At 49.1% G+C, this 27,446-nt stretch overlaps 15 protein-coding genes across 15 annotated transcripts; 8 read left to right on the plus strand and 7 right to left on the minus strand.

The window, feature by feature from the left end:
- Window positions 1–640: 640 nt before the first annotated feature.
- BDR25DRAFT_338242 (uncharacterized protein) lies at window positions 641–1,822 on the plus strand. Its single transcript, XM_033693269.1, has 2 exons — window positions 641–1,210; window positions 1,262–1,822. Exons 1-2 carry the CDS (start codon window positions 1,055–1,057, stop codon window positions 1,514–1,516), a joined length of 411 nt encoding a protein of 136 aa, XP_033554190.1. The 5' UTR covers window positions 641–1,054; the 3' UTR covers window positions 1,517–1,822.
- Window positions 1,823–2,102: 280 nt separating this feature from the next.
- On the minus strand, window positions 2,103–3,686 carry BDR25DRAFT_249255 (uncharacterized protein). Its single transcript, XM_033686002.1, has 2 exons — window positions 3,126–3,686; window positions 2,103–3,070 (listed from the first exon to the last, which is right to left on the minus strand). Exons 1-2 carry the CDS (start codon window positions 3,590–3,592, stop codon window positions 2,239–2,241), a joined length of 1,299 nt encoding a protein of 432 aa, XP_033554191.1. The 5' UTR covers window positions 3,593–3,686; the 3' UTR covers window positions 2,103–2,238.
- Window positions 3,687–4,029: 343 nt separating this feature from the next.
- Window positions 4,030–6,052, plus strand: BDR25DRAFT_51 (CAF1-domain-containing protein). Its single transcript, XM_033698683.1, has 2 exons — window positions 4,030–5,334; window positions 5,384–6,052. The coding sequence occupies exons 1-2, from the start codon at window positions 4,152–4,154 to the stop codon at window positions 5,974–5,976; spliced, it is 1,776 nt and encodes a 591-aa protein (XP_033554192.1). The 5' UTR covers window positions 4,030–4,151; the 3' UTR covers window positions 5,977–6,052.
- A 759-nt stretch (window positions 6,053–6,811) lies between these two features.
- On the plus strand, window positions 6,812–7,622 carry BDR25DRAFT_347731 (uncharacterized protein; the record flags this gene model as incomplete). Its single annotated transcript, XM_033694305.1, has 5 exons — window positions 6,812–6,897; window positions 6,934–7,019; window positions 7,069–7,399; window positions 7,456–7,528; window positions 7,569–7,622. The coding sequence occupies 5 exons, from the start codon at window positions 6,812–6,814 to the stop codon at window positions 7,620–7,622; spliced, it is 630 nt and encodes a 209-aa protein (XP_033554193.1).
- A 1,395-nt stretch (window positions 7,623–9,017) lies between these two features.
- BDR25DRAFT_274437 (SGNH hydrolase) lies at window positions 9,018–10,606 on the minus strand. Its single transcript, XM_033687405.1, has 2 exons — window positions 10,262–10,606; window positions 9,018–10,212 (listed from the first exon to the last, which is right to left on the minus strand). The coding sequence occupies exons 1-2, from the start codon at window positions 10,448–10,450 to the stop codon at window positions 9,055–9,057; spliced, it is 1,347 nt and encodes a 448-aa protein (XP_033554194.1). The 5' UTR covers window positions 10,451–10,606; the 3' UTR covers window positions 9,018–9,054.
- An 895-nt stretch (window positions 10,607–11,501) lies between these two features.
- On the minus strand, window positions 11,502–12,069 carry BDR25DRAFT_320705 (histone-fold-containing protein; the record flags this gene model as incomplete). Its single annotated transcript, XM_033691926.1, has 2 exons — window positions 11,502–11,770; window positions 11,823–12,069. 2 exons carry the CDS (start codon window positions 12,067–12,069, stop codon window positions 11,502–11,504), a joined length of 516 nt encoding a protein of 171 aa, XP_033554195.1.
- A 743-nt stretch (window positions 12,070–12,812) lies between these two features.
- Window positions 12,813–14,258, minus strand: BDR25DRAFT_249267 (uncharacterized protein). The gene is made up of 4 exons (XM_033686003.1): window positions 14,053–14,258; window positions 13,986–14,004; window positions 13,821–13,925; window positions 12,813–13,772 (listed from the first exon to the last, which is right to left on the minus strand). The coding sequence occupies exons 1-4, from the start codon at window positions 14,249–14,251 to the stop codon at window positions 12,980–12,982; spliced, it is 1,116 nt and encodes a 371-aa protein (XP_033554196.1). The 5' UTR covers window positions 14,252–14,258; the 3' UTR covers window positions 12,813–12,979.
- BDR25DRAFT_249272 (uncharacterized protein) lies at window positions 14,259–15,698 on the plus strand. The gene is made up of 2 exons (XM_033686004.1): window positions 14,259–14,524; window positions 14,575–15,698. The coding sequence occupies exons 1-2, from the start codon at window positions 14,491–14,493 to the stop codon at window positions 15,636–15,638; spliced, it is 1,098 nt and encodes a 365-aa protein (XP_033554197.1). The 5' UTR covers window positions 14,259–14,490; the 3' UTR covers window positions 15,639–15,698.
- Window positions 15,699–17,621: 1,923 nt separating this feature from the next.
- On the plus strand, window positions 17,622–18,751 carry BDR25DRAFT_330198 (uncharacterized protein; the record flags this gene model as incomplete). Its single annotated transcript, XM_033692507.1, has 2 exons — window positions 17,622–17,743; window positions 17,799–18,751. Coding segments are annotated over exons 1-2 (1,032 nt in total), but the record flags the coding sequence as incomplete, so codon positions are not given.
- Window positions 18,752–18,793: 42 nt separating this feature from the next.
- Window positions 18,794–20,176, plus strand: BDR25DRAFT_205684 (uncharacterized protein; the record flags this gene model as incomplete). The annotated part of the gene is made up of 2 exons (XM_033684462.1): window positions 18,794–19,363; window positions 19,412–20,176. Coding segments are annotated over 2 exons (1,335 nt in total), but the record flags the coding sequence as incomplete, so codon positions are not given.
- Window positions 20,177–20,337: 161 nt separating this feature from the next.
- Window positions 20,338–21,492, minus strand: BDR25DRAFT_347735 (uncharacterized protein; the record flags this gene model as incomplete). The annotated part of the gene is made up of 8 exons (XM_033694306.1): window positions 20,338–20,407; window positions 20,482–20,604; window positions 20,661–20,776; window positions 20,822–21,002; window positions 21,065–21,086; window positions 21,127–21,228; window positions 21,286–21,409; window positions 21,460–21,492. 8 exons carry the CDS (start codon window positions 21,490–21,492, stop codon window positions 20,338–20,340), a joined length of 771 nt encoding a protein of 256 aa, XP_033554200.1.
- Window positions 21,493–21,542: 50 nt separating this feature from the next.
- Window positions 21,543–22,311, plus strand: BDR25DRAFT_347736 (uncharacterized protein; the record flags this gene model as incomplete). Its single annotated transcript, XM_033694307.1, has 5 exons — window positions 21,543–21,570; window positions 21,611–21,663; window positions 21,698–21,803; window positions 21,908–22,078; window positions 22,142–22,311. The coding sequence occupies 5 exons, from the start codon at window positions 21,543–21,545 to the stop codon at window positions 22,309–22,311; spliced, it is 528 nt and encodes a 175-aa protein (XP_033554201.1).
- Window positions 22,312–22,385: 74 nt separating this feature from the next.
- Window positions 22,386–23,161, minus strand: BDR25DRAFT_347737 (uncharacterized protein; the record flags this gene model as incomplete). Its single annotated transcript, XM_033694308.1, has 2 exons — window positions 22,386–22,509; window positions 22,593–23,161. The coding sequence occupies 2 exons, from the start codon at window positions 23,159–23,161 to the stop codon at window positions 22,386–22,388; spliced, it is 693 nt and encodes a 230-aa protein (XP_033554202.1).
- A 63-nt stretch (window positions 23,162–23,224) lies between these two features.
- On the plus strand, window positions 23,225–24,210 carry BDR25DRAFT_347738 (uncharacterized protein; the record flags this gene model as incomplete). The annotated part of the gene is made up of 8 exons (XM_033694309.1): window positions 23,225–23,367; window positions 23,403–23,520; window positions 23,561–23,658; window positions 23,717–23,738; window positions 23,788–23,861; window positions 23,890–24,004; window positions 24,040–24,091; window positions 24,158–24,210. The coding sequence occupies 8 exons, from the start codon at window positions 23,225–23,227 to the stop codon at window positions 24,208–24,210; spliced, it is 675 nt and encodes a 224-aa protein (XP_033554203.1).
- A 548-nt stretch (window positions 24,211–24,758) lies between these two features.
- Window positions 24,759–25,735, minus strand: BDR25DRAFT_299342 (uncharacterized protein). The gene is made up of 3 exons (XM_033689130.1): window positions 25,354–25,735; window positions 25,113–25,297; window positions 24,759–25,061 (listed from the first exon to the last, which is right to left on the minus strand). The coding sequence occupies exons 1-3, from the start codon at window positions 25,727–25,729 to the stop codon at window positions 24,945–24,947; spliced, it is 678 nt and encodes a 225-aa protein (XP_033554204.1). The 5' UTR covers window positions 25,730–25,735; the 3' UTR covers window positions 24,759–24,944.
- Window positions 25,736–27,446: the final 1,711 nt, after the last annotated feature.

Genomic DNA, 27,446 nt, shown 5'->3' on the forward strand with positions numbered 1-27,446 from the left:
CGTCACAGAAACTTTTGGAAGCTTCTGCCTGCTGGAAAACTTGCTCAAAATGCCGCAATGGAAGGCCGCAGAATCAGTTGCCTGGCCGATAAGCCACGTGCCCCGTCTCTCACGGAGGGCTCGAGCACACAGCAACGGAAACCAGAGGCTCGATCCAGAAAAATTCGGACGAGGCGGTCCTGTTTTTGCTGCAGTTTCCTATGTGGCACGAGACAAAACTGTCTCAGGAAGTCTATTTACTTTCCACTGACGCGTTATCCCTCGTGGGGCTGCCCTCAAACGCCTGTCGTACGATACTACGTCACAGGGTCGTCCCGTGGCCCTCATAATCTTTCTGGAAGTTTGTAGAAGGTTTCTGCCTGGTTGACTGGGAGACAGACGTCACCGGGGCATACGCCCTCCCCCAAGTATAAATAGAGGGCTGCCCCCCTGCTTTGAACCTTGCCATCTCCGTTCAACACCTCACTTCCTCACTCGATACTTCAAGTAGTGGTCATCCTCCTCCTCCTCCTCTTTCAATGACCTTTTCCTGTGGCTTCTCCAACACTTCTTGTGGCTTCTTCAATATGGCCTGGCTTCAATGTCATCCATCCCAATCAAGATCGAACACCCAACACCTCATTTGACTATACCATCACTATTGACAACTATCACCTCGCTTTACTTCAAATGTCAACTATCTCTTGTCGACGAAATCACTCAACTGCACTTCGGGCCAGTGTCGACGTTCGATCTTGAGAGTTCTTCAGCTCATCCGTCAAGTCCACACTTTCATATGGTATGCTATTCATCTATCTCATTGCTTTGAATAACATCAACTCAGAATATGTTCACCGAAGCCACATCACAACATGGACATCATTTCTTTGAACACACCTCAACTCACTGGGCACTGTCAACACCATAATCTCAACATGCCTATGGATGGCTGTCGAGTGGTCGGTTTGGATCAACACATTATACCACATCACACACTACAAATTGGGTTCTGCCTACAACATAATCTCAATACGCTGATGGCTGGCTGTTGAGTGGTCGGTTTGGAACACCCATCATGTTGTCGTTTGGGACATATGATGGTCTACAATCTCAGTATGCTGAATGGCCGGCTACTGGGTGGTCGTGTTGGATAAACCTGATGTCACCATTGCCATCACTCATGATGTCAATGAGAGCCTCATGGCTTCAGTGGTGCACATCCTTCTTTTTGGTATGTTGGCTTGTTTCCTCTTCCCGTTTTCATCGACTAATATTTGTTTAGCGTCCTGTTGCTGCCGCTACTACTACCGCTGCCGCTACTACTGCTGTTACTACTACTACCACTACTACCACTACTACTACTACTGCTGCTGCTGCTCCTACTGCTGCTGTTATCGAGGATACGATAGTGTCGACACTTCACCGCACATCACATCACACCAATTTCAACACATCACTACACACATCTCATGAAAAATTTACACTACTTCATTCGACTATCAACTCGGTTCACACAGCTCACATCAACTCCATTTAACCCAACAAGATGCAACAAACTGCTCTCATCACTCATACGAGCACATGCATCTTGCATTCGCAGCAGCAACCAGTAATCAGTAACCAGCATACACTACGCAATACGCTACACTTCACTTCACATCACATCACTTCATGTTTTTGTTCATCTTTATTCAGATAGCGTTGGGGTTCACAAGGGTCTGTCAATAAAAACCGTCTGGAATATCTTGGCTTAGCTTGGTTTGGTTTGGTTTGGCTTGGTTTGGCTTGGTCAAAGTTCTTGGATACATAAAACAATTGAATAGAATATGTAGTTTCGCACATCACTTTCCTTCTCGCTGTTGCGTGTGATGTCCATTGTCATTTTCATGTCATGATCGCTAGTGGTCGAGTTTGTAAGTACTTCAAAATCGCCTCAAGCTTCTTAGGCTTTATTGAAATTAGCCACAACGAAGCGTTGATGCGTTCGGCCTATGTTTCGTCTTTGGATGTGCCTTACTTTCGCCCTCGCTTTCGACACCGAGGCGTCTCAGGCGGCATAAGTCACGTCCAAACCCATCAGTCTACGATCGCAAACAACACTATCAGAGATAGCATCCAGACATACACTTAGAACTCAATAATATTACCACCAACCAATTTCCACCGACCGAGCCAACCTAACATGCTGGCTCTCAAAGATATAATACACTAAGGCCAAACCAGACCAATCATAGCGATCATACAGCATTACAACATGGCTCAAATATAAGAAACCTTAACGCCCATCCCCACCGTCCTACGAATCTTCTCCCACGCATTCCTCAACACCCGCAGAAGCCTTTCCCTCAAATCCTGTCGCCCAAAAGCCAAAGCGAAGGCCAGCAAAAACAACAGGGTCCGAAAAACCGCCATGGGGTTCGCTGTCATCGAATGTGCCGTATTACTTATCAGCGTCTGCATCGACGTCAACAGGGACGAAGCGCGATGATACAAGCCCGGCGGTGGACTCACAGCCTTCTTATTCGCGGGTCTCGAGGCCCGTGGCGAAGTAGATGCCGCGGGTCGATGCATAGGGAGTTTCCGGAACACTTCGTCGGAGCCTCGGGGCTGGCGGCGGTTCTCCTCTTCGCGTTTCCTGCGTTCATCCTCGGCGCGGGATTGCTCGAGACGCCGTGCTTCGGATTCTTTGCGGCGGAGTTCCATTTGCTCCTGTTGTTGTTGGCGGAGCTTGGCTTCGCGGATTTCAGACTCTTCCTTTTCTTCTTTGAGGGAGTGGAGCGCGAGGTGGAAGGCTTCTTTGCGTTCGTCGTCCAGGATCTCGCTCATTGAGATGAATTCTCGTGCGTAGTCCCATTCTTCGTTTCGGGGGAGGACGTGGAGGGTGTAGAGTTCGAGGAGTTTGAGACGTGTATTGAGGTCTCGGGGGGTGCTGGTGCCGTTGTTGTGTTGACTGGGTCGGCGGTGGAGGTACGTTGGGGATTGCATGTGCGAGGAGACGTCGAAGGTTGGGCGTGCCGAAGCGGAGAGGTAAGTTTCGAGGCGTTGTTGGTTGAGTCTCTGAGAGGGCGAGTGTGTGAGAAGGAGGGTAGCTCTGGACATTCATGTCAATTCAACTCCTTTCGAATGGGGTATGGACCGTGTCTTACAAGTTAATGACTACCTCCGCATCCACGTCTCCCTCAACACCAGCATACCCGTCCCGAACAACGTCATCCCAAACGCTGCCATCACGGCACTTGGACACCAATGCCTTCCACCTCGTGCTCCCAAATGCGTGCTTCCCCTCTTCAGCACCCAATTCAACCACGGAATTGAGGAATGTCAGGTAGAAACTCCACACCTTGACCCTGGTTCCCCGCGACGCGGATGCTACCGGGGCACAGGCCGGCGAATCTCCATTAGGCGAGCTGTTGGAAGAGTCCTGGTCGGGCGGAGTGATTATGGGTTCAATTGTCGAGAGAGCTTCAGGGAGTCGGCGCGTCAGGAATAGCTGGGCGGCTTGCCGGTACGCTTTTGCGATCTGTGATGATTGATACCGGCTCGATGACATGGAGGAGACAGATGACGAGAGCATGCGTGAGCTGCTCAGCGCGTCTTCGTAGGATCCGGCCATGGTGGACGAGGCTATTTGGGAGAGTCGTCGAGAGAGCAAAGGTCCATGACTCCTGAATGGGCGGAGTGTGTGTACGGGACGTGAGGAATGTGAATGTCAATCAGCTCGTGGACCTCGGCTGACCGACGGCAGGGCCAACCTTGGCATTCATCTCCACCAGCCACACCACCAGTCGCACCACCACCACCTCCATCTCAAGGTTCGGGTCTCTGCGTTCGGCCTCTCAAGATTGTATGGTGCCCATATTCGTGCGAGTCAATACGGTTATCAAGCTGAACTCACGCCCTTTCCAATCCTCGAACAAACGGCTGTAGCGCCAGCTGCAACCTTGTGTGTTGCTCACCATATCTCCTCTCACTGACACTCCAAGCCTCGTTACTCATAATCTCTAACAGGCAGCCGACTCTCAAAGGGCGTTCTTTCGGCGCTCTTTTTTAGCAGCCCTTTCAGCAACTTTGCCCTCTGGTATATCAAGGCGTATTTTTTTCTCTCTTCTACTTTTCCCTGATTCCTTCCGCCGATTTCTATTTCTTCTCTCTTTAATTTCGGGTCTTTAGCCATGGACGTCGACGCTGTCTCATTCCCTTCGCACCTTCTAGGAATGCTAACTGCCATCTCCGAGGCTGACTTCGTCTCAATCGACTTTGAGCTTTCCGGAATAGCCACTAGGGTTCGAGGAGGGCCTCGTACCCGCTACCACAAACAGACTATCGAGGAACGTTACGCCGAAGTGAAGGCCAGCGCAGAAAAGTATCATATTCTCCAGGTGGGTATCACGTGCGCGAAGTTCGACTACATCAACGACAAGTATGTACTGCGACCATACAATGTTCACATCAGCCCACTCATTGACGAGCGGTTGGACATCGAGCGCGAATTTGCATTCCAGGGCGGAGCAGTCCAATTCCTGTTGAAGAATGGGTTCGATATCGCTGCCCCTTTCACCAGAGGAGTTCAGTATCTTTCCCGGGAGGAAGCAGAGCGAGCTAAGCAGATGACATACGACCGTCTCGACAAGAAGGTCCATGCTGAAGGCCTTCAACTTCAGCCAGAGGAAGTGGAATCCTTAGAGTTTGTCAGGAAGACAAGGGAGGCGATCATTGCTTGGAAAGACACGGACAGGTCATCCTTGGAGATTTCCTCGACCGTCGGTGCTCTAAAGCAGCCGCTCGTACCGGCCATCACAAACTTCGAGAAGCGTCTCGTTCATCAACTGGTTCGCGCCGAATTCCCCTCCCTCGTCACTATCAGCAGGCCAGGCTTCATCCGGATCATCCACTACGATGAAGTGCGCGAAGCGGACATGGTCCGAAAACAGAAGCAGTGGGTCAAGGAGAGGATTGTCAAACAGAGCGGTTTCCGGTGGGTTGTGGAGGGACTTGCAAAAGGCGACCTCCACCAGTTCGACCCTTACTTCTTCGCGAAGAATGCAAGCGGCCTAGTCATTGCTGCAGATATCGACAACATACGGGAACGCTTCCGACGCGCTACTACACGTCTCAAGGATCATCAACCCGTTCTTGTGGGTCATAACATGTTCACCGATCTAGTTAACTTTTATCACTGCTTCTTTGGTCCACTCCCAGATACACTACAGGAATTTCGAGAACTAGTTCACCAGCTTTTCCCCAAGATTGTGGACACTAAGTACTTGGCAACATTTGGCTGCGGCGACATCAACCCGTCTGCTTCTCTCGAGGATGTTGCAAATGAACTGAAGGAACAGTCGCTTCCAAACATTAGTAAGATCTAAACCCTGTGCAGAAACACATAATACTCATTAGGCGATAGCTATCCACGGCGACCATTCGAAATACACTGATAACGAAACACTTCACGAAGCGGGATACGACAGTCTATTAACAGCCACAATCATGCTCCGCTTATCCGCCAAATTGAACGCCAAAAATGCACCTCCACCGGCGTCGGGGCCCTCGATTGTTGCATCTTCCCCAGCCTCGACGACTACAATGCCTTCCTCATACGCAGCCAGAGTCATTTCCACAAAGAAGAAGAACAAGAACAAGAACAGGAAGAAGAAGAAGAAATCTGAACAAAACTCTGAACCCATCAACACCAAATTTGCATCCCACAACAAATTCGCCTTCCTATCTGAAGACCCTAAAGACACTTCATCTCCCCGCTCTGATGGCAACCCACGACTGTCAGAAAACACCGTCTTCATAGACGGCAACAAAGACTGGGAGAACGAACCCTTCATACAGGATACCACAGGTTGGGTCAATGTACCGCCCGTCGAGAGAAAGCCAATGGAGATGATGCCAGAGCTTAGTTCGAGTTCGGAGTTCTGGCAGACCTATGGGAATACGTTGAGGGTGTTTGGAACGCTGGAGTCGGTTATAAAGATTGCGGATTGGGAGTAGGTTTCGGGGGGTTAAGTATTAGGGCATGTATGGCGTTAGTGTGAGATACAGTGTAGAGTTTGGATGCTTAGGTTGGAGGTTTGATATTGAGATTTGCAAGTGTACGTGTAGAATTTGCTTGTTGTGTGTATATTGCGTTTTCTCTCGCTTGTCATATCCGTCGCAGATTTCTTATGTGCTGGAACCGGTATATGAGTTGAATTTCTGTTTTTAGGTTCGCCCTTTCCACTCATGTCTAATACCTAGTACCTAATGTTCCTAGAACACTAGAGCTCTCACATCGCTCTTTATGCGGAAACTCTAAATCCACCTTTCGCCAAAACCTTCACCGCCCCATCCATCACCCATAACAGGACTCCGGCAACAACCCCACCTCTCTTCACTCAAGATCACGGACGCCATCGAACAGGCTTCTCTCTGTTATACACCATCCATCTCCACTGACTTGAAAATAGACTGAGACTCGGGTCGTGCTCTGAATAAAAAACTTTGTAGCTATAATCTAATAGCTCTCCCAGCTCACCAAAAAGATAAAGGCTAACATCTATCAAGCACGGTGAGAGGAATTAGTTTCTAATCCTCCATCCCCAATAGACAGAGAAACAGCAAAGGTTGCTTGGTCACGGTCATGGAAAGTTGAATAAAATTGTTTCCTCCGCCGAATATAGCAGTTGAATAAATCTTCACTAAGAGAGGCCCATGGCTCCACTTATCCTACAGTCTGAAAAACAAATGAGGGAGGCACTATGGCGGTCCGATGTCGACACCGAAAATACAAACATAACGCACGTATGGTTGGAGTGTTTGTGCGCGTCTTAAAAATACTCTAAGATATATGGCTATGGCATGGCGGCTCATGGATCGTCTGCCACTGCGGTTTACAAAAAAAGAACCAGTTACCCAACATGGCTGGGATTCCAGGTGCCAGAAAAGGTCTTCCACCGCATCGATGGGAAGACTCGTTCTACGCGTTTCAAAAATGGCTTTAAGATATGATATAGTTGTGCGGATGCGGTTTAACATGTCAAACACGACGCCGTCATGTACTCTGGCCTTGAGCCCTGAACATTCATTAATGTCGTCCTCTCGCAGACCGCCCGCCTAACCATGACTTCACGACCTCAGCGCGAATCTCCGCTCTCCACCCGAAAGGACCGAAAGACAAAGACGAAGCAAATTATGGTGCAAATAAAATAACTCGAGTCTCGTCGTACGTCTTCGGCACTCCACCTTGGAAATTTCAACTCGCCCGTCACAGGACCAAAACCTCAACATTGCCCTTCATGGTGGTAGCGAAAAAACTTTCCTGGGGCGGTCCTTATGGTTGGGCTCTCATCCTCTGGCACTGGACTAAAAACCACCTTACCATACATATATGTCTATACCCCAGCCCGGAATTACAACGCAATCCAAGTCAAGGCATGTCCATAATCTACGCATCACACCTTCAAAGGCCGCCTCTCTGTGTCCTCTGAAGAGATCAAAAGCGGTGTCGGATATGACAACTAAACTAGAACCAACAGGCGATAGGAGGAGTTGCAAATTTCCTCTTGTTTGCTAGTGCATTCTGATCGGACCTGATATGGAACAAGTCTGCTGGTTGTTTCCCATCGGGAGCTTTTAGATTACAGGTAGTGGAATATTGAACCCTTGCAGTTTCCCGAACCGAATCCTATCCAAGTTCTTTCTATTCCTTTAAACATATTATTCTCTCTAAACACTTCCTTTTTCTAAATCTTCCTAATTTACAACCCTTTATTCTTTCCAACTCTATCGCGCTTCTGTGCCCTTCCTTTTAACCCATCTTCTTTCTAGATAACACACTATCAGGGAGGTATTGATGGAGCACCAGTGGGCGGTGTTTGGTACTAGATCTTTCAATGCAGTACGTTTCCATAAATAGCGTTTTGTTTGCGAACGTTCTCATGGAGAGCAGGAAGAGGTGTCTCAACTGGTAGTTTTGAGTCTTCAAAATCATCTAAATTAAATCAAGATATGGCTTGCTGAGAGGACATATTTCCTTAGCAGACTAAGCAGCCATATCAAGCCAAGGTATTGTCAGGGATAAACAGTGAGCAAACCAAATCTAGGTAGGACATATTGAGATATGGTATAGGAAACGAACGACGCATTGAGTAAGGGTGTTTCATGAGGAAAAGGCGACGTACAAAGCAAATAAGTCGAATAAGTAGAGGATGTGTATCAAGCCTAGACAGCCCCAAATATGAACCAGCAAGGATGTGGGGCATGAAACCCATGAGTATACCAAGGCTAACGTATAAAGAGAGAAAGCCGCAAAGAAATAGACCCCCCTCTCGTCTCCAGCAAGATATCTAGCAGCACAATGGACAGGTTTGAGGCAGATTTGGTTGGAACTTGCATACCTCTAAGGCTCAGAGTACTTCCAGCCTGGAGTTTTAATAGGTGGAACTTGTTTGCAGACCACAGTACATAATAGCAGGCTGTACGCAAGAAAATTAAACGTGCTAGACGCACGGCGCCGACTAAGCTTTTCAAAGGATGTGGGATGTGCACCACTTTACCTCCTTCCTACAGCGCTTTCCAACTTACGTGGAACATCAGAGCACTGGTAGAGAAGAGAAGTTTACATCCTATTGACTGTTTCTTCAATTCTGGCAGGGGATATAACGAACTAAACCCTCCACTCAATATTCTCCGTAGAGTTTGCATATGCTAAAAGTGCCACAGCTATCGGTTATCTACCATTTCTGTACCTGGAAGCATAGAGCAAGAGCAAGGGAATATGTTGACATAGACAGCATATAGCCTACGTTACTGGGGTCATATCTCCTCCACACAGCTGCTGGCAGTTGCTAGCTAAGGTGATGAGGCAGTTCGTCACATTATGGACGTCGGAGTCAACGAACCCACCGTCTTACCCACAATTTGCTCCTGCAGTTTCAGTTCCATCTGATCGCCGACGTGACTCGAAACGAGATACCCAGCGAAATGGTAGCACAAATAGAGGAAATCACGACAAATAGACAGCTCCTAAACTCGAGAAAGTCTGTACAACGCTACTCATGATACTAGATTCTTTTCATCCTACATACGCAATTACATAAACTCATCTGCACCCCCCTCCCATGCCGCAAAAACCCCCGTCGGAAACAAATCCGCCAGCCTTTGATACCCCTTAACATTTGGATGCAAATAGTCCCCAGAATCATACTCCTTCGCCAACTGACTCGGAATCTTCGGGTCCGCGAGCATTTTATCAAAATCCACCACCGCGTCAAAGACGCCGGATTCCTTGATGAACTTGTTGATTCTCTGGCGAGTATTTTCTCTTTCCGGTGCGCTGTACGGTTGGCCTGTGTAGTTGCTTGGCGCGGAGAAGGGCGTGATAGTTGCACTAAAAAGGGGAATACCGAATGCGTGGATGCGGGTGGAAATTAATTGGTAGGCCTGCGTGAGGGATTGGTAGACGGCTTCTTGGGCGGTGGGTGTGGCGTCGGCGGTACCGATGTCGTTGACGCCTTCGAAGATCATAGCGTATTTGACCCCAGGGTGAGCTAGGACATCTCGGTCGATCCGGCCCAATGCGTTTGGACCCAGGCCGTCGATTAAGACTCGGTTTCCGCCTGCGGCGAGATTCGCAACTCCGATGTGGTTGGTACCAGGACTCTCTTGTAGCCTTGCGAGAAGCAGGTCGGGCCAGCGGTTGTTTTTATTAGTGTCACTACCCCTTCCGTCTGTAATACTGTCTCCTACGATGAGAAGACTGCCGAAATGCGGCGGCACCCAAGCCTCGACACTCGATATAAAGTACCAATGCGCCACGCTTTGCGTACTCACATCCGTAATCGTGAATGAAGAGGCACTTACGGCGTTGCCTCGTTGGAAGAATGACGTGGTGCGACTTCCCGGATGTGACGTGATGCTATTCGTTGTTTGCCCAGTGGCGAGATAGATTGTCACTGTGAGAATACTTTGAGATTTTATAGCAAAGTTTAGAGGGTCCGTGACTGCGAGAGCGCCGTTTGGTATCGAGATTGAAGAACTGCCTGAGAATGTCACGGTCTGGAGTGTCTTTGGATCGATATGGTGGATTCCTGCAGTTTGATTTGCGGGTAAGGCCACTGTGACTGCCGTGATCGGTAGGCTCGTGACGCCAAAGGCATTGGAGATTTTCAATCTGATTTGCGATGCCCCAACTGACATATGCAGTGTCTGTCGAATAGTCGAGTTTACGAAAACGGCCCCGGTTTGATTCTAGTATCTAGTCAAAGATGAACAAGAAGAGTCGGAGGGAAGGACGTACGAAAGGCGCCGGAGGAAGGTTCGCAGGTTCCGTTAACTGCGGCATTGAAGCCCATGCATCGATCCAACGACCATTCGGAGGGTTGGGTCGGGCTGCCTTCTTCGAGCTCACCTCCCCAATGACCGCTTTACTTAGGAGAAGAAACGCGACAAATCTAATGAGAAATGAGAAGAGGGTTGAAGAAGCCATCTTGACCTGTACCCAAATGCTCAATCAAACTTTGACAAAGATTGAAGCTGAAACTCGATCTCATCTCGATAGCGGAGACGGCCATTTTTAATACCTTCCGGAGCACGGAACCTAGATTACGGGCCTAGGGAAAATGAAAAGCTAAGTAGGTACACGAAACCAAATAAAGTAACGAGTTGTGGCGGTCTTTGCACTTCATCAGTGTATTGTTCCTGACATGAAGCCGCTGCGAGCGGGGATGTTTGGAGATTGACGGATAAATTGCACCGGGAACTCGGTCCTGGTTGGTGGTGCAGCTCATCAGTCCATAGACCAGGGATGAGCTTTCTACAATTTATCCATGCGCACAGTAAAGATGATGCGGTGATCCATGATGCGATGAATATTTATCAAAGAACAGATGTGTCCAGGCTGAGATCCAAGTGAAGATGGCAGGCTGGATCATCAAGTCTGGTTTCCTTTTCAGAACTTGTAGGTCAGTGTTTCAGGAAGGTGCCGGATTAAAACAGACGTCGCGATGAGTTTGTAGTTGCGCATAACAAGTCACAGAAAGAAGTATCCTAGCAGCTCGAACGTGAAAAAGTTACTTGTATAATTGGTATTGCCGCATCCGCTTCCTCAGAGCCAAATGGAAAGAAGCGCCTTCTTATGCATTACCCCCAAATGCGAGCTCAAAGAATCGCCAGTACATAGAAGTGCGTCCACACTTTCTTAACGCCAGGCCGTTCTAGTGATGCCAATCCTTCATATGATATTCGAGATGTTCGAACCGAGTTATCGTGCCTGAACGGAGGGGGGAACGGGCCGAGTGAGACTGGAAGTGCCTCGAAGCCAGAGAGCACGAGCTGTCTCAAGTGAGACAAATGAACCTCGAGGAGCAGACCAGCAGACCAGAAGACCAGGAGACCAGCGGACCAACAGCCCAACAGCCCAACAGCCCAACAGCCCAACCTTGTGGCAACATATCTTTTTCATGGACCGGCGTAACTCAGACCAAGGTAATCTTTGCGCTCCCCTTCATAATTCATCAATTCCTGACCCCTTCGTTGTCTCAATAGTCGTCGTCCTCCACCTTCTTTTTCTTCCGGCCAGCGGCCTTCTTCTTCTTGCCATCCATTTCCATAGCATCGCCCTCGTTCTTCTCTGCTACATTCGGCGCGTCAGGGACCTTGGACACGATCTCAGAGAGGAAATCGAATTGTTCGTCATTGGTAACGGCCTGCTTAAGATGCATAGCGGCGACGCGTTTTGACGCGCGGGCCTTGGCTTCGGCGGCAGCTTTGGTCACCAGGGAGATCATGAACAGCTCGAGGGCTTTGGCTGGAGGAAGTCAGCACCAATAGAGTAGTAAAGGGCAAGCGAGGACACTTACAAACAACAACTGGAGTTACTTGTGCAACCTTGCCCACATCGTCGTCCGCCTGCATGATTCTCTTTATCCTCGCGACGGGAAACTTTGTCTTGACCTCAATATGCTCGGTTCCTGCTAGGACAGTGGCGCCCTCGCCTCCACCGGTTCCATTCCCCTCCTTCGCCCTCTTGCCTCTTGACTTTTCAGACGCGTCGGGAATGTAGTCCTCATCCAGCAGGGTCCCCTCCTTCTTCACGCCTCGAGGCATGAATGCAGGCTTCGTCTGGAGCGTCGGGCTCGACGTCGGCGGCGAATAGGGTGTGGCGTGGGAAATAGAGCCTCTGTAGCCCTGGTGCTGGGGGTGGATGGGCTCAGGGTCGGCGGAGTGGTAGGTTGATAGATCGGGGGATTGCGGTGCCCAGGTTGCGTCGGGGCTCTCCATTGGCTGCAGCTGTAATTAAGGTAGGCGGGTTGGCGGCTGGTTGTGCTCGTGTCGCAGAGAGCGGTTATTGGGCTTCTAAGCGACCGCCGACGACAGTGAAGGGAGTCCACAAAAAGCTTGGGCGGGCGCTGATCGGGCTAGCGTGGGTTATCGAAAGGACCGCCGATGGGGGGGGCCACAGAAATCTGAAGGCGGTGAGGTGGTGTGCGTCGGAGCTGGGTCGAATTCGAGGGGGCGCATGGCACAATTTATCAATGCGGGTCGCCTGTCTCTCAGCGCCAGGGGCAAAGGCCCCCGCCAAGCCACCAGCCGCACCTCAAAACATCCCGCTGCACTCGACAATCCACCCTCTCTCTCTGCGCCGCTATCAGTCACTGCGTTCCCTCCCCTCTCGGAGGCCCGCCGTGATGGTGCGCTGCAGCGTTGGGTGATGATAGAGCTGACCCGGAGAGCGCGCGGTGTTGAGCAGCATCATCGCGCCGCCTGCTCAGGACACTGTGGCCTGTCATTCCATGACGAAGCCCGCCCGCCTGGACAGGCCGGTTGTGGTTCCATCATTGGCATCGACGCAGTGAGGCTGAACAGGCGTCGCTGAGGGTGAATTACTTGATCTAATCTGACAACGCTGCCTGCGCTACCCAATCCTCTGCCTCTGCTCGGGGCTAAATGCAGCTTTCCAACCTTTCCTGCGCCGCCCTGCAAGGCTGCAATGCCTATCTTACAGCAGCCTGATATATCAGGTCTCTTTCACCATACTCCCATCGGCCTTCCTACCCTCTCCCCTATTTCCTTCCATCGCATACGTCTCCGCGAGGCCGACCTTGGGGTCCTCGTCTGGGAGGCCGCGCGTCCGTCTGACGGCGAGGACCGCCGCTCTGATCCGCATGGTGCACTCCTTCCGGATCTTGACAGCTTCGTCTGAGTACCTAAGCGCATCGTTCAGCACGCCGACTTCTAGGCTTCCCCGCGCTTCCGCCTTTGCGCGCATCCGTTTCCACCTGGCGCGCAAATCGCCAAACACCTTCTCACTGTCTAGCTTCTCGCCAAACGTTATGCTGACGTTCTTAAACGGCCGGGGTATAAATCGCGGGAACGTGCGCGTCTCGTGCATGATCTCTTCTGGCCCCTCGATCCACATGGGAACGATATCGGGGCACGGATCACTCTCCAAGATTAGCCTAGAAACACCCCACTTGAAATAGCGCATTGTCCTGTCTTCTTTCTGGTGCACCTTGCCTTCAGGAAATATGTGTATCCAGCTATGACGACGATTGAGGTAGGCCGCTGGCGCAGGAAACGTGTCGCGACCGTTGGTCGAGTAGGTGAGTTGACCGGAGCTGAATGGGTCGGAGCAGTCAGGGCGAGGGTTGTCCAGCCTCGCTGGACGATCGTTCGGGTGAACGAAGGGGCCGCGTGAGAGGAGGCGAATGGCTTGAGTGATGGTGGGTTGGAACAGGCCACCGAACTCGGAATGGGCGCTGCGATGCGTGGGGAGGACCTGGCCAAGAGAAAAGAAGGTTGAGAGTGCTCTATAACCAGTCAGGCTAGAGCATCGCGCAAAAAACACGCAGCTGTACCTGTTCTGAAAACACAGATCGTAGCTTCCCAAGCCCCAGCGCATGTTGTCCGGATTGCCCAAATATCGCAGGGGAAGCACGCCCCAAACCAGAGGATCATCCATCCTGCAATTGCAGTGCGTCAAGGCAGATATTCAATGTCAACGAGGCAGGAGACAAACATACACAGACACATGATTCGAGACTATATGAGTATGTTAGATAGGTATTATGCATATTCAATCACACTTGCCTGTAATCAATCCTCGGCGCCTTCCCTCAACATTTTCCCGTTCATCGAGAAGCTCGAGGAATTCGCGCATGCCGTAGACTTCGGTGTTGCTCAATCCGAACAAGAACCCGCGACATAAGACGCCGACAGCGCCCATGGTAAAGATCGACGCCGCCCTCCATTGTCGGCTTGGAGTGGGCGGCTGCTCGTCGGGTCGCATTGAGAGGTGTGTGTAGGACGGAAGGAACGAACTGAGCAAGGCGAAAACGTCACTGCAGGCTCTGAGGAAGCTTGCGCCACGCACCAGCCACTTTCGGCGGGCCTGCATAGATCCCCGTCGAATCTCCGACCATACTTCACTACGACTTCCTCGCGCTTGGAGAATGTGGTTGCCGCAGTTGGAAACAAGCGGTCGCTCTTTCTAACCTGTCCACCATTCCTTCCTAGCTCTCAACCACCATGTCGCACAGCAAGCGCAACACCTCTCTAGCATGTAAGGCTTCCGCTGCGCTCTCTGAATCACCATGTCTGATGAGAGCCCAGTTTTTACCTCCTACGAGCGCGCCTCGCTCAAGAACTCATGGGGCACTCAATCCACCCGCCTCACCCGAGACTCCTTTCTCCCTTTTGGCTCCTGCCAACTATGTCTCCTCCCTGCCGATGACCCCGTCTGCTGTCCTTCCGGTGACCTCTTCTGCCGAGAATGCGCCATGACCAATCTCCTCGCGCAACGGAAGGAAATCAAACGGCTAGAAAAGTTGGAAGAACGGAGGAAAGAGGATGAGGAAGACCAAAATGCACGGGAAGATGACGAGGCGAGACAGCGGGCCGTGGAAGAGTTTGAGGCTGTCCAGATGGGATTGGAAGCAAAGATTGGCGCCGGAGGCAAGCTTGTTGGGCGAGGAGGAGGGAAAGTGGTTGTGGAGAGTGAGTATGAGACTAGGCCGGGCGATAGTGAAGGCAAGAAGCGGAAATTTGAGATCGATGAGGAGGAGCTCATGCGGATCGCGAACGAGGAGCGGAGCCGGGCGAAACTAGCGCTAACTGAAGAGAAGAAGGCGGCGAAGGGGCATCTTCCGAGCTTCTGGGTGCCGAGCGAGACTCCGGACTCGAACTACAAAGTTGCAGAAACTGCGAAGCGGAACCCGACGTGTCCGTCAAGCGACCCGGAGAAACCACATGCGCTATCTCTCAAGGCTCTTACGGGTGTCAATTTCACGGAAGAGAAATCCACGGAAACGGGGAAACAAGTGCGGACATGTCCGAGCTGTCGAAAAGCTCTTTCGAACGCAACCAAAGCCATGGTTGCGATACCCTGCGGACACGTCCTCTGCAAGCCTTGTGTAGAGAAATTCATGAAGCCAGAGCATCGGCATCACCGAGACGCACATGATAACGCTCCCGAACCGGACACAGTCCATTGCTATGTCTGCGACGTTAATCTCACTATAATGCCTGGGAAGAAGGAGAAGGAAAGCAAGAAGCACAAAAAAGACAAGGAAAGGGGTCCAAAGCCCGGCCTCGTCGAGATTCGAAGCGAAGGTACAGGATTTGCGGGCGGAGGCAAGAATATGGTGAAGAAGGAGGGTGTGGCATTCCAAGTTTGACAAGGCTTGATCCGAAATGTATATGTCTGTTTCTAAGGCCTTGCCCTAGTTGGCTCAAACAAAGATACCCAATAAGAAACATATTCATCGCATGCTAGAATCATTGATAATGATCACCAGCGCTCACAATATTCCACGTCTCCGACAGGCCTTATCCACGGAACAAAAACTTCCCCTCTCATTCCCCAGCTACTTTACCGACATTGCTAGCAAAGCCCGTCCTGCCAAAAATATGGAATTTGAAGTGAGAATATTGCATAAACTTGTCACCTTCATTCCTTTTAAATTTGTGAGAAGCAACGCTGGTAGAGAAAACTTGTCGCAAACTCTCACCCAACTTTTTATCCCTATCTCCTCTATTCATCTTTCACAAGCATGTCTGTCCCCACTTTAGAATGTGGCTAATACCTGATAAGCCCCGGATATCTAGACATAAAAACTCCTCGCTTTGATCACTTTCTCTACTTCACTCCTTACCTGTCACTTTTCCTTAATAATAAAAAACCGGGTACCAAACTGGATGGAGCCAGAACTCGCGTCTTGAAAAGTCTTACAAATTGAAATTTATTTCCAATATCCCTACTCAATACCCCACTGTCTTAACTAAAATAGGCTGCAGCAATCACTTCATAAAATCCGAATCCTGGATCTCCCCTATTAAAAGCTGTACCACTTCATGGCCATAGTCTAGCAGAGAAGATGTACTCTGTTACTACTAGTATGAGCCCTGTCTTAAGAGGGTGGAATTATGATTGTGGGCATTTCCATTAAGCTTCAATTGTAAGGACGGGACACTGTACTACTCCACCAATACAACCAAAAAGGTGCGAATAATCAACGAACAGTTGATTCTGCGTACAAAACAATATATATACCCGACGTGCGTAAGGGCCATCTCGGCCTAACATCAATACTAACTACTGCGGCTTTATCTCCTCATCACTTAAAGATCGGGGTAGAAAAGATAATTCAAAGCCGAACGAACGAAATGTTGTCTTAGTGGCCAGGAGATAGTATTATGGTTCCTCGCGAAATCGGCTTCCGTCTAAGCGCAGCAGAAAACTTTATTCTAGCCACGTTTGGAGTGTGAAATTGCACTACCGCGCGTTAGTTGTGTCTTTAAGTTTGTTGTAGTTTACATTTCATTCGTTAATGTGCAGCTACAAAGACTATATATCGCGCTTACGCAGCCTGTTCAACAGCGTTCTCCACAGGCTCCATCACTTATCCATCCTATATCTCTGCTGTTTCCTGCTGAACAAGGCCAACTTGCACCTTAGGGGTAGGGAGAGTCTTTGTTAACTAGCGAGGCAATGCTGGCAACTAGATCTCTAGGTTCGGAGCGATGGTAAAGAGCCTAGCTGCTACTTTTTAAAACACTAGCGCTTTCTGTCGTCTGATAGCCAGCTCCTGCATCTTGTTCTGGAGTCTAATGACTGTGGGTTCTAAGTTGTTAGGTGCGAGTACTGCAAGATCATTCTCATCGCCGCTCTCTAACTTGCACTGCTTTAACGTTTTCTTTGTATCCGCGAACAGCGCTAAAACTTAATGTGAGGCGTTCTTCACTGTCTGCAAGTTAGAAGAGGTTGCGTCCAGCCTGCCTATTTTCAGATCCTTGTGTATGTTTACAATCTGTCCCTAGCGCGCTAGGTGGAGTCCAGAGTAGTTGAGGCCTATCAGCTCTGTCTAGTAGTCTTATCTGAAGTGACGGCCATGTTGCATATAGCCAAAGCAGGCAACACAGGCGGTAAGAACGGCAGCGATGCTGATAGTGCTAGAAGCGATCCCGAACGGCTCGGCCATCTCGTTGTAATGAGGGCGCAGTGTGGAGAAATGATTAGTTGTGACCTAACTGATTGCCCCAGTAAGCTAAGCCCGTCTCACATGGTCTGAGCTCAACAGGGCCTCAGCCCACCTGGGCGAACTTCAAGTCCTAAGAAAGTCTAATTCCACGACTCTCCCCTGCTCGCAGTGCCACGCTACGAGCCGATGTCCTTCCTTCAAGTAATCAGCTCTGAGATGAACAATGACCACTGGACACATATACAATGGTGTCTACATTGATGGAAGCGCCAAAGCTCAACTCGGAGATACATACTATGTCGGTCAGTACGCTAGGTAAAGATGACGGAAGAAGTGGGACGCTAAGGTAACATCTAGGACTAGACAATCTTCTTAGTAGTCTTCAGTACGCCAAAGACGCAGCGTTCAACTCATACTTAAAGCAACACGAGCCCACTTGCCTCTCTAATACCCGTGTAAACCTCCTCCGCGAGATATACAACTGGGCTGACGGACAAGATGAACGTTACATCTTCTGGCTGAACGGCTTAGCAGGCACGGGAAAGTCGACAATTGCGCGCACCGTTGCTGACAGATTTGACAAACAAAAGCATCTTGGGGCTAGCTTCTTCTTCTCACGAGGCGGTGGAGATGTCGGCCGAGCAGAAAAGTTTGTCACAAGCATCGCTGTCCAGCTTGCCGAAAAAGTGCCAAGTTTATGCCAACACATCTGCGACGCCATTAAAGAGCATGGAAACATTGCCAGTCAATCTCTCCGCTACCAATGGGATCATCTTGTCCTTGGCCCACTATCGAAGCTAGACAGCAACGGCAGACTATACGTCCTGGTGGTCGATGCGCTTGACGAATGTGACGACGACAACAACATCCAGATCATTGTAAAGCTCTTGACTGAGACTAGATCGTTGAAGTCAGTCCAACTACGCGTGTTTCTAACGAGCAGGCTAGAGATTCCAATTCGATCTGCGTTCCATCAAGTCCCAGACGCAGAGCACCGGGACCTTGTACTCCACAACATATCGCCGTCAATTATTGACCAGGATATCTACACCTTCCTAGAATATAATCTTGGACATATTGGGCAGGAACGCAACTTAGGTCCTAGTTGGCCTGGCAAAGACATCGTTGAGTGTTTAGTTCACAATGCAAGCGGTCTGTTTATCTGGGCCGCAACCGCCTGTCGGTTTATTCGCGAAGGGAAGCGGTTTGCAGTTGAAAGACTTGATACGTTGATTCACAGCAGCAGCAACGCTTCCACAGGCCCAGAGAAGCATCTAAATGTCATATATATTACCGTTCTCAAGCAGTCGATACACTCCAGCTTCACGGATAAAGAGAGAGAATACCACTATAGAACGCTAAAGCGTACTCTTGGAAGTGTAGTGGTCTTGTTCGCCCCTCTCTCTGTTAGCTCTCTAAGTAGACTTCTACGTACTCGAGAATTGGACGTCAACCAGACGCTAGAGGATTTGCGTGCTATTCTTGATATTCCAGAGGACCAAAGCCGCCCGCTTCGCCTGCATCACCCTTCCTTCCGGGACTTCCTCCTCAACAAGGAGAGGTGCGGCGATCCCAACTTCTTGGTGGAGGGGACGCAGGCCCACCAGACACTAGCCGATGACTGTGTCCAACTCCTGTCAACCTCTCTCAAGCAAGACATATGTGGCGTTGGTGCTCCAGGTGCGCCTGTAGATGACGTAGAAAGGGATCGAGTGGATCAATGTCTTCCCGCAGAGGTCCAGTACGCATGTCTCTATTGGATACAGCATCTGCAGAAGGGCAGCACTCAACTTAACGACAACAACAACAAAGTACACCGTTTCCTGCAGCAGCATTTCCTCCACTGGCTTGAGGCACTCGCGTGGATGAGGAAGGTTCCTGAGGGAGTCTATGCGATTAATTGTCTGGAGTCTATGACAGCGGTGAGTTACACTACGGAGCGTACAAAACCTAGCTAACAAACAGCTTAGTTGCATACATGCCCCCAGCTCTCTAGATTTATTCATGAAATAAAGCGGTTTACCCTGTACAACCGGTCAGTAATTGAGCAAGCACCACTTCAAACGTATTGCAGTGCGCTTGTTTTTGCACCAGAGACAAGCATAGTAAAAAAGCATTTTATAGAGTGCGCGTCTCGATGGGTGCGAATATTGCCAAAGGTAGATCAAAGTTGGAATGCGCTGCTGCAGACGCTTGAGGGTCATACGGGTTCGGTCTGGGCCATAGCCTTCTCACCAGACGGCAAGCAGCTGGCATCGGCTTCAGGGGACACGATGGTCAAGCTGTGGGATGCCGGGTCAGGCGCGCTGCTGCAGACGCTTGAGGGTCATACGGGTTTTGTCGGGGCCATAGCCTTCTCACCAGACGGCAAGCAGCTGGCATCGGCTTCAGGGGACACGATGGTCAAGCTGTGGGATGCCGGGTCAGGCGCGCTGCTGCAGACGCTCAAGGTTGGCGCTTCCATCAGGACTCTTTCTTTCTCCGATGACGTCACTTCTCTCCAGACTAACATAGGATCATTGCCCATCTTAAGATCTTCCATACGCGGTACAGCCATTGGCCATGTGCAGCCTTCATCTTCTATCTTGGTGGAGGATCAATGGGTTACTCTCCATCGTGAGCGGATTCTTCGGCTTCCTATTGAGTACCAGTCAAGTACCTCTGCTGTTCAAGGGAGTACTATTGGCCTTGGGTCTATGTCTGGAAGAGTCACAATCATAGGATTTGCTTCCTGAAATTTCTTGGTTTCTTTATCCTCCGCCCCACCCACCTCCATTGCAGATCAACTTTCTTTTATATTCCATAGAGAGCATGAATGGCGACAGCTAGTACGTAATCGTTCATAATAAAGGTAAAAGCTTTGAAATCAAACTGCGCCTCTGTGTGCACTGGCAACTCATGTGATAAACGCAATTTTTCGTGCTGACGTTGATATGTACCATCTCAGTGGGACCACTTCAAGGATGCTGTGGCGGGTTGTGATGATTCCGTATTATATTATACAGTACAGTAATAACTAACGTAATATTTGAAGTTCAACAGTGTTCCAGAATGTTCGATCAGTCTAAGCAATTTGGGACTAGTGATATTTGCAACTGTCCTGGCAGCAAGGTTGAAATAACGTTTTCGGCTGCGCTGAGTCGGAAGCCGATTTCGCTCATAACTATAATCCTTTCATTAGACTCGAGCTCCACAGAGAAACGTTAGTATCTTCTCTACTGGTTTGATGCCGAGCATTCGAGTGTATTACATTTCTTTGGCGATCTGAAGACATGAACAATATCTTCCAGTATTTCAAATTTGCGAGACATGAAGATTAACATTAATCCACACCACTAGGTTCCACATCCATTCTGTGATGCGGTATTTGAGCAACGCACCGAAGCCCATATGCACGCCGCCTCGGTTTTTCCAGCCGAAGGAGACATCCGATGGACATAGAGATGTTTTATGTCGAAGATCGACGAATAGCTTTGGTTCTTCTTCCTGCCGAAGGACCCACGAGGCCACTGAAAGGAATTTTTCTTCCAGTCTGTCGAGGAATAGCTCCGGATCTCCCCTCTGAGTTTAATGGAAGCATGATGACATTAAGTAAAGGCTTTCTATCGGCGTGCTAGGTGTACTTGTCTTTGCCTCCAGGTTTCTCTAGCAAAGACACATCATGAACAATTCTCCTTAATGAGACTCCCCCGGAACTCGCTAGGTTTGGCTCGAAGTTGATTGAGGGTCGTAAAGCGGTGCTGAATCTTTCTATTCCCCAGGAGTCTAATCAGCTGTGTTTTTGTGTCTGGATCTCTGGAGACATGAGCGGAAAGTGCTAGTTTTTATTCTCTGGAGTGATAACCAGGCCGGCTAACATGTTTGAGTCCAGCACAAGACAGTACATGACAATTTGGACTCGTCTTTGTGTTCAAGTCGGGGTTTGGGGGCAAGTTGTTGGCCCGGGTACATCCTCTTTCATGAGAGAACTTTGTTCTAACACGCCGAGGAATTTAGACTGCAGGTTCTGAAGTCTAACGCATAGGAGCAGTATGCGTTTATGAATTTCCATGCGTTTTCTTTCTTTTTTTTGGCCACTCTAGTAAAAGTTCATCGCCCGACATGGCCATGATCTTTCATACCTCAATGAGTTAGAGAAGCTTAGCTCTCAGGTCATTGTCATCTGGCAGTTCATTTTGGTTGCTCAGTGTACCATACCATGGAACTGACGCGACTACCATTTGTTTTTTAGATTGTTGATTCAAAGATAACTACAGGCCTGGCCTTGGCTCTCTTTATTTGGGCATTTTTTTTGCAAGCCGACAGTATTGAAATATTTAGACCCCAGGTGGAATCTTGCCTGGAATGTTATTATTGGGAAAAGTCCGACATCTCTTTCTGAGAGGTCGCTGTCGATAGCTAGAATTCTAGTAGAGCGATTAGGAACTAGACGCGCTTAAATGGGGCGGCTTGGTCGGGTTTCAAAGTCATATACATGCTGGAAGCTTTATTTCAGGTTTCCAATGATGTTGAAAGGACCCCAAAAGGGATAAAAAATAACAAAGTCCGTTGGAAGGACGCCGAGCCAAACTCATGGGAACTCCTTCCTAGACATTTCGATTCCAGGTTAGGAGACAAGAAACTGGAAGTTCAGCTATGTCGCAGGTCTCCCCAATTTTTTTTGTAAGAGAATGGCCCATTTCCATCGATGCTTGATACAGCTTTTAATCATTCAGCATCTTCGGATATGCCAAGGACGGAGCAAATGTTAGACCAGTCACCATTTTTTGGAGGAACCCTAATCAAGTACCATGAGTGGTGTAGCTCCCTGTTTTCTTGGAGGAAACTCGATCTTGCATCATATATAGTGCAGGCGCGGATTTCGATGTGAATTCCAGAAAGAGGAAGAGAGGGTGCGGTCCATGGAATTTAAAGACAATTTCTGTTTGAGTCCCGGTTCTGGTCTCAGACTATAGTTAAAATTGGGTCTGGCTTTGCCTTGAATGTGCCATTGGCTAGAGCCTCGGGGATGTATGTCGCCCAGACGGCTTCGCTAATATATGCCAACAAAAGAACGATGAGTGTAGCTCTAGTAGTAAAGCATGGGGAAGGGGCGGTTGAAGGGGGCACAGGGATACGAGTGAGACGAGAATAAATTACAGACACTTGCACTTATCTGCCAGAGCCATATTTGGCGCAAAGACAGATGTACCTTGAACTCCATCAGGAAGACCTGTGACCTCGGGCATCACAAATGCATATCGACCCCCAAGCTTCTGATAAACTAGAGCCCAGTATCGTACAGCGTCGGGCGTGCCGACGCAGTCGCAAACACCGAGGAACTCCGTCCCTCTCAGTGCGGAGATGATGTCATCAGCTACAGCAGAGGACTTGTATTCAAATACATGCTTCGCCCCAAGCTCCTTTACCTTGTCTATATTATGTATTGAGGCAATCGAGATGAATGTCCCGCTTGCGCCAGCAGCGAGTTGGATGGCGGATGCACCGACCGAGCTTGAGCTGCCCCATACTAGCACAGATTTGTTTGACGGTTTGGCGGATGTGCTCGGAAATGGGAAAGCGAGTGCTGGTCTTTCTTGAAGAGACAGGCTGCGGCAGTGGAAATTAAACGTGGGAGCACAGCAGCAGATGCTTATGAAAATGAAGAAGACATCTTGGAGATGGCAAGGCCGTTGCATGCGGAGTAGAGAGTGAAGCCTCCATCTCTTGGCTGCGTCCATTTTGTTAGTCTAGTGGAGCTTCGGAGGATAAAGTAGGAGAGAGCCGAGGGAAGGGCTCACCCAATGACCCTCTCACCCTTCGCCTGCAAAATCAGTGCCCAGCACATTCGGGTACACTTGAAAGAATATACCTATCCCAATCAGCATTCAGTTCCTCAAACTGAGTCGGACAGGCAGGCAAAATACCATATTCTCGAATTTTCCCTGTGTTGTATCAATAAATGTGATTCGCAAAGCGAAGGATGTTGAGCTTTACAATCTACCGGGTTGGTAGCTACAGCATGATTCTTGATGACTACCCTGGCCCAGCTTTGAGCACCGGAGGCTCATCAATCTTGAAAGGGTGCGCCTTTGGAGCCGTGATCCAGGCTTCTTTACTGCTCATGGTGACGAGCTCAGATGTTTCCCCTTTGGGAAAGTGGGAAAAGAAAGCTTCCGGACCACGCAAGGACAAAGTCGAGAGAGCGCCGAAACTTAAAAACAAAATATGACGTCCGGTGAGGGAGGGGTAAAGCATTAGGTGCTGCTGAGTAAACCTCATTGGATATACAATAGTGATGACATTATTGATGTGATAGTCCGGAGTTTAATATGCGAGGAATGGTTCAGGCTCTAAGCGCATTTAGGGGCTCGATCAGAGTAGTCGACAAGATGTAGTACATTTCGGTTGGCACTCTGATACCTCACTATTTCCCACCTTGTTAGTACTTTTGTACTGTTGGGAGGAGGGTAGGAGGTACTACGCTCCGTAACCGTAGTAGTTTAATTCACCCAAACTTCTCAACTTTTGACCAATCGCTACGATGTAGTGTTTGGAGTACTAGCAAAGGAGACCCTCCCAATGTGATTCGTGAGCTTATTCAGCCCACCCTTGACAGCTTGACGACGGAGTCAAACTCCTAGAGTTAAAGCACCTTGATTATTGCCCCTGTAAGCAGGTTCCTATTAAAAATAACAGTCCTTCTGTCCTACTAAAAGCTGCGCTCGCACTCGCAGCTGACACTAGGGATCGAGAAGAAACTAAGGGAGGGAGTTTGAAATGCTCATAGTGGTGGGTTTCAAGAGAAATGGGAAGGGTGATGACTTAGTGAGACGGTACTCGTTTTTGCATACTACCATCATAGGAGGCAATACAGAAATCTCTGCTTGCTGCACTACTGAAACACGTCCAACAGTAATACAGAAACCCACCTAACACGTACGAGGCAGGCTCCAGCCAATAGGCAATTGTTACTCCAAAGGAGTCTATATCAAATGTATTACGGGATAACTTCTCAGTCTCACTAACCGGGGGTAGTGACTCACAAAGTTACTACTTTTGTACGGCTTACTTGGCTGTAACATAGTGAAACGTACCATTCGGAGTCCGTCCTGTTGACCAACTTGGGCTCGATCCACGGTTCTCAAGTGACATACTCGTTCAAAAGGATTTCCCATACACCAATAAAAGAAGTCAAGATTTAGCAATCGGCGAATAAATTCAGGTAAGACCTAATTTGGACAATGATGATGGAAGCTTGGGTGGGGAACGTGGGTATCGCTACCTTATGCTAGTATATACACCTAGAATAGACGCGAGTGAAGACAAATTAACGCCTGATAATATGCAAAAAAGAACCAAATATTCCAAGAGGGCAAGGGTTTCAAAATGACTAAGAGGCGAAACTTGATTATAAATGAGAAACCCTTCATGATGAAGAAATGAGTCTCCGATACTCCGAAGATTTAGATCCAATCAGGGCAATTGGGAGGAGAAGCAACTCCAGAGAGTGAAAATAAACGGCTACTTCCAACGAACTCCATCTGCAATTGCTCGGCCTTTACGGTTGTTGTTCCATGTAGCCGACATACGCCCACCCTGGCAAGGTGTGAATTCGTGAGCACAATCGGTGTAGTCCATCTTTGATTATTAGCATTTCTTTCATCAGCTGTTGCTCAAGGTTCTTCTTACGAAGTTGTTAACGTTGTCAGAAAAATCAGCACTGCATGAGTGGCCGGCAGGGCAGCTGTTGAGGTCTCCTGGGGTTGCCATATGACCAGAAGATGGCCCTGCTTGTGGCGCAGTGTCATCGCAACCGTCACCCGCGGGATCACAACCTCCCTGGAAAACATGGAGAAGTCCGAACCAGTGGCCGACTAGAGCACGCGAATTGGTCAGCTTTTCAACACTGATCTCATATGCGAACACATACCTTCATGCGCCAAAGTTCCACTGTTAGGCGAAGTACACACGGACAGAGGGACGAAACACCCATCCCCATCTAGAGTCTTCTGGTCGATTGGGTTACCTGTGCTGTCAGGGAAGGAGCAGACACCTCCACCGGCACCTTCGACGCAATAGACATTCAAGGACTGGTAATCGCCTCGGTGAAGTTGCCTCATCTTTTCTTCCTTATCGACATCAATATCCCTAGCCCAGTCGGCATTGAGTGCATACGAAATCGGCTTCACTTGAAAATCGAAACCCCATTTGTTGTACTGGGCTTTGAGATAGTCCACTTGTTGCATGAGCCCAACGCCATCGACATAGCCATGATCGGCTGTAGGTCCAGATGCAAGGACATGCATCCAAAGGTCAATTGTGATGAGGTCTCGGGTTCTCAGGTCTTTTAGACTTCGTCGACTCTCAGCAGCCGTGATGTTTAATGGATCATGGTCGAAATCTTCGTTCAAGCATGGAACAACAGCGAGCGCAGTGATTGGAGCAATAGATCCAAGAAAAAAAGATGAAAGCTTCATTTCGAAACGAAGGGCAGTAAGACAAAGTTAATATTAGACAGTAGAAACCAGTGATGGGATTTCATATGCATTCAAGACGACAGATGAATAGAAAGCGAATATATACATATTCCGGAAATTAGAAGAGACTCACTTTCTGCTCGCCTAACCGGTGGCAGTGATGATTGGAATTGAGAGACAAGGCCTACAGAATTTTATTTCAAGGAGGGCTGGGCGGAAACATTGTAGCTAACAGGAAGGTGATTCCATAGAGCACGCAGGCTTGGGTGCTCGCCTGATAGGTTTCCGATGGCAGAAGGATCCAGGACCTTGAAATTGTTTCGTGAGCGGCTTACGTGAAGGAACGGAAACGGCATGAGGATTCGTGAAGTGCTCAATGAAGTAAAGGATCCTCCTCATCGAGAGAATACGATTCGAAGGTCTTCTGGCTCCTTTGTGATATGGACTACACCGATGATATTACATCAGTCTGAACGAAAAATAGGACGCGTAGAAAACACGCCCGAGATCGCTTTGAGTTCTATTTAGTCCGGCCAGTGCTCTTCGTCGATGGGCCATCGCCTTAAGCTTTAAGCATAATTGGTCTAGTGTGGCACAGCCCCAATCACCGACGGAGCGAGAATACGAGCCACTGGGAGGCGAAGTGACTTGAAACAAATGAGTGATCCATCGTCTCTCACGCAATGACCCTTCAACTATTTAGTATTGAAAGGAATAAAGGAAGCAGTGGTAAGATGCAGCATGCGCTTTTCCAACATCGAAAGAGAGGTCGAAGGGGTAGACACGCCACCCCAGTTTTAGACTAGCGCAGGACTGAAAAGGTATTGCGCCGCGATCCTCATAAATTCTGAAAAGCTCTTTGGTTCCTCCACTTGCCCTCCTCAACTTTGATCCAACTACTTCCACCGTGTTGCCGCAACGAACACCAAAAGAGGTGCTTGGCCCGTCGAACCGCACTGCTGGAATGAGGAGAACATCTTCCGGGCGTAGGTTTCTGTCTCCTCTCAGACATTGGCATGGACCTGATATGCAGTCATGTGCCAACAATACAATATTCAATTAATCACTCCATTGCTAATATTTCTGATGTAGCTTCTGGTAGGTGAGCGTGCCTCAGTTTTACTTATCCCCAATTCTCTGATGAAAATTATTCCACATTCGCAGTTTCCACGTGAGCCATCGACTCGAACTTACTCTTTCTTTGATGGCGCTGAACGTTAAACCTTCCTTGGATGTCTGAATCTCATTTCTCTCTGTTGCATCACCAGTTGGCTCTCGAGGGACAATCTTGGTTAACATTCTATTCCTAAAGACTTTTGGCTGCCATGCGTAAATTCTCGACCACCAACTGAAGACGAAGCGTTTCCGATCCACCCTTTCACACTTCATGGTAAGCAGCTACGTCAATTTGTGTGCTATGCAGTCGGTAAGTCATAAAAGGGAAGCCATTATAGGTAAGAGTGCCTCGTGGTAGACTACTCCGATCTGAAAGGCTGTTCACCTACACTATCCTAGAAGACCATCATGTGCTTGATAGGCTGCGACA

This window comes from Lindgomyces ingoldianus, assembly GCF_010093535.1.
Source record: "Lindgomyces ingoldianus strain ATCC 200398 unplaced genomic scaffold BDR25scaffold_1, whole genome shotgun sequence".
Taxonomy (NCBI): Eukaryota; Fungi; Ascomycota; class Dothideomycetes; order Pleosporales; family Lindgomycetaceae; genus Lindgomyces; species Lindgomyces ingoldianus.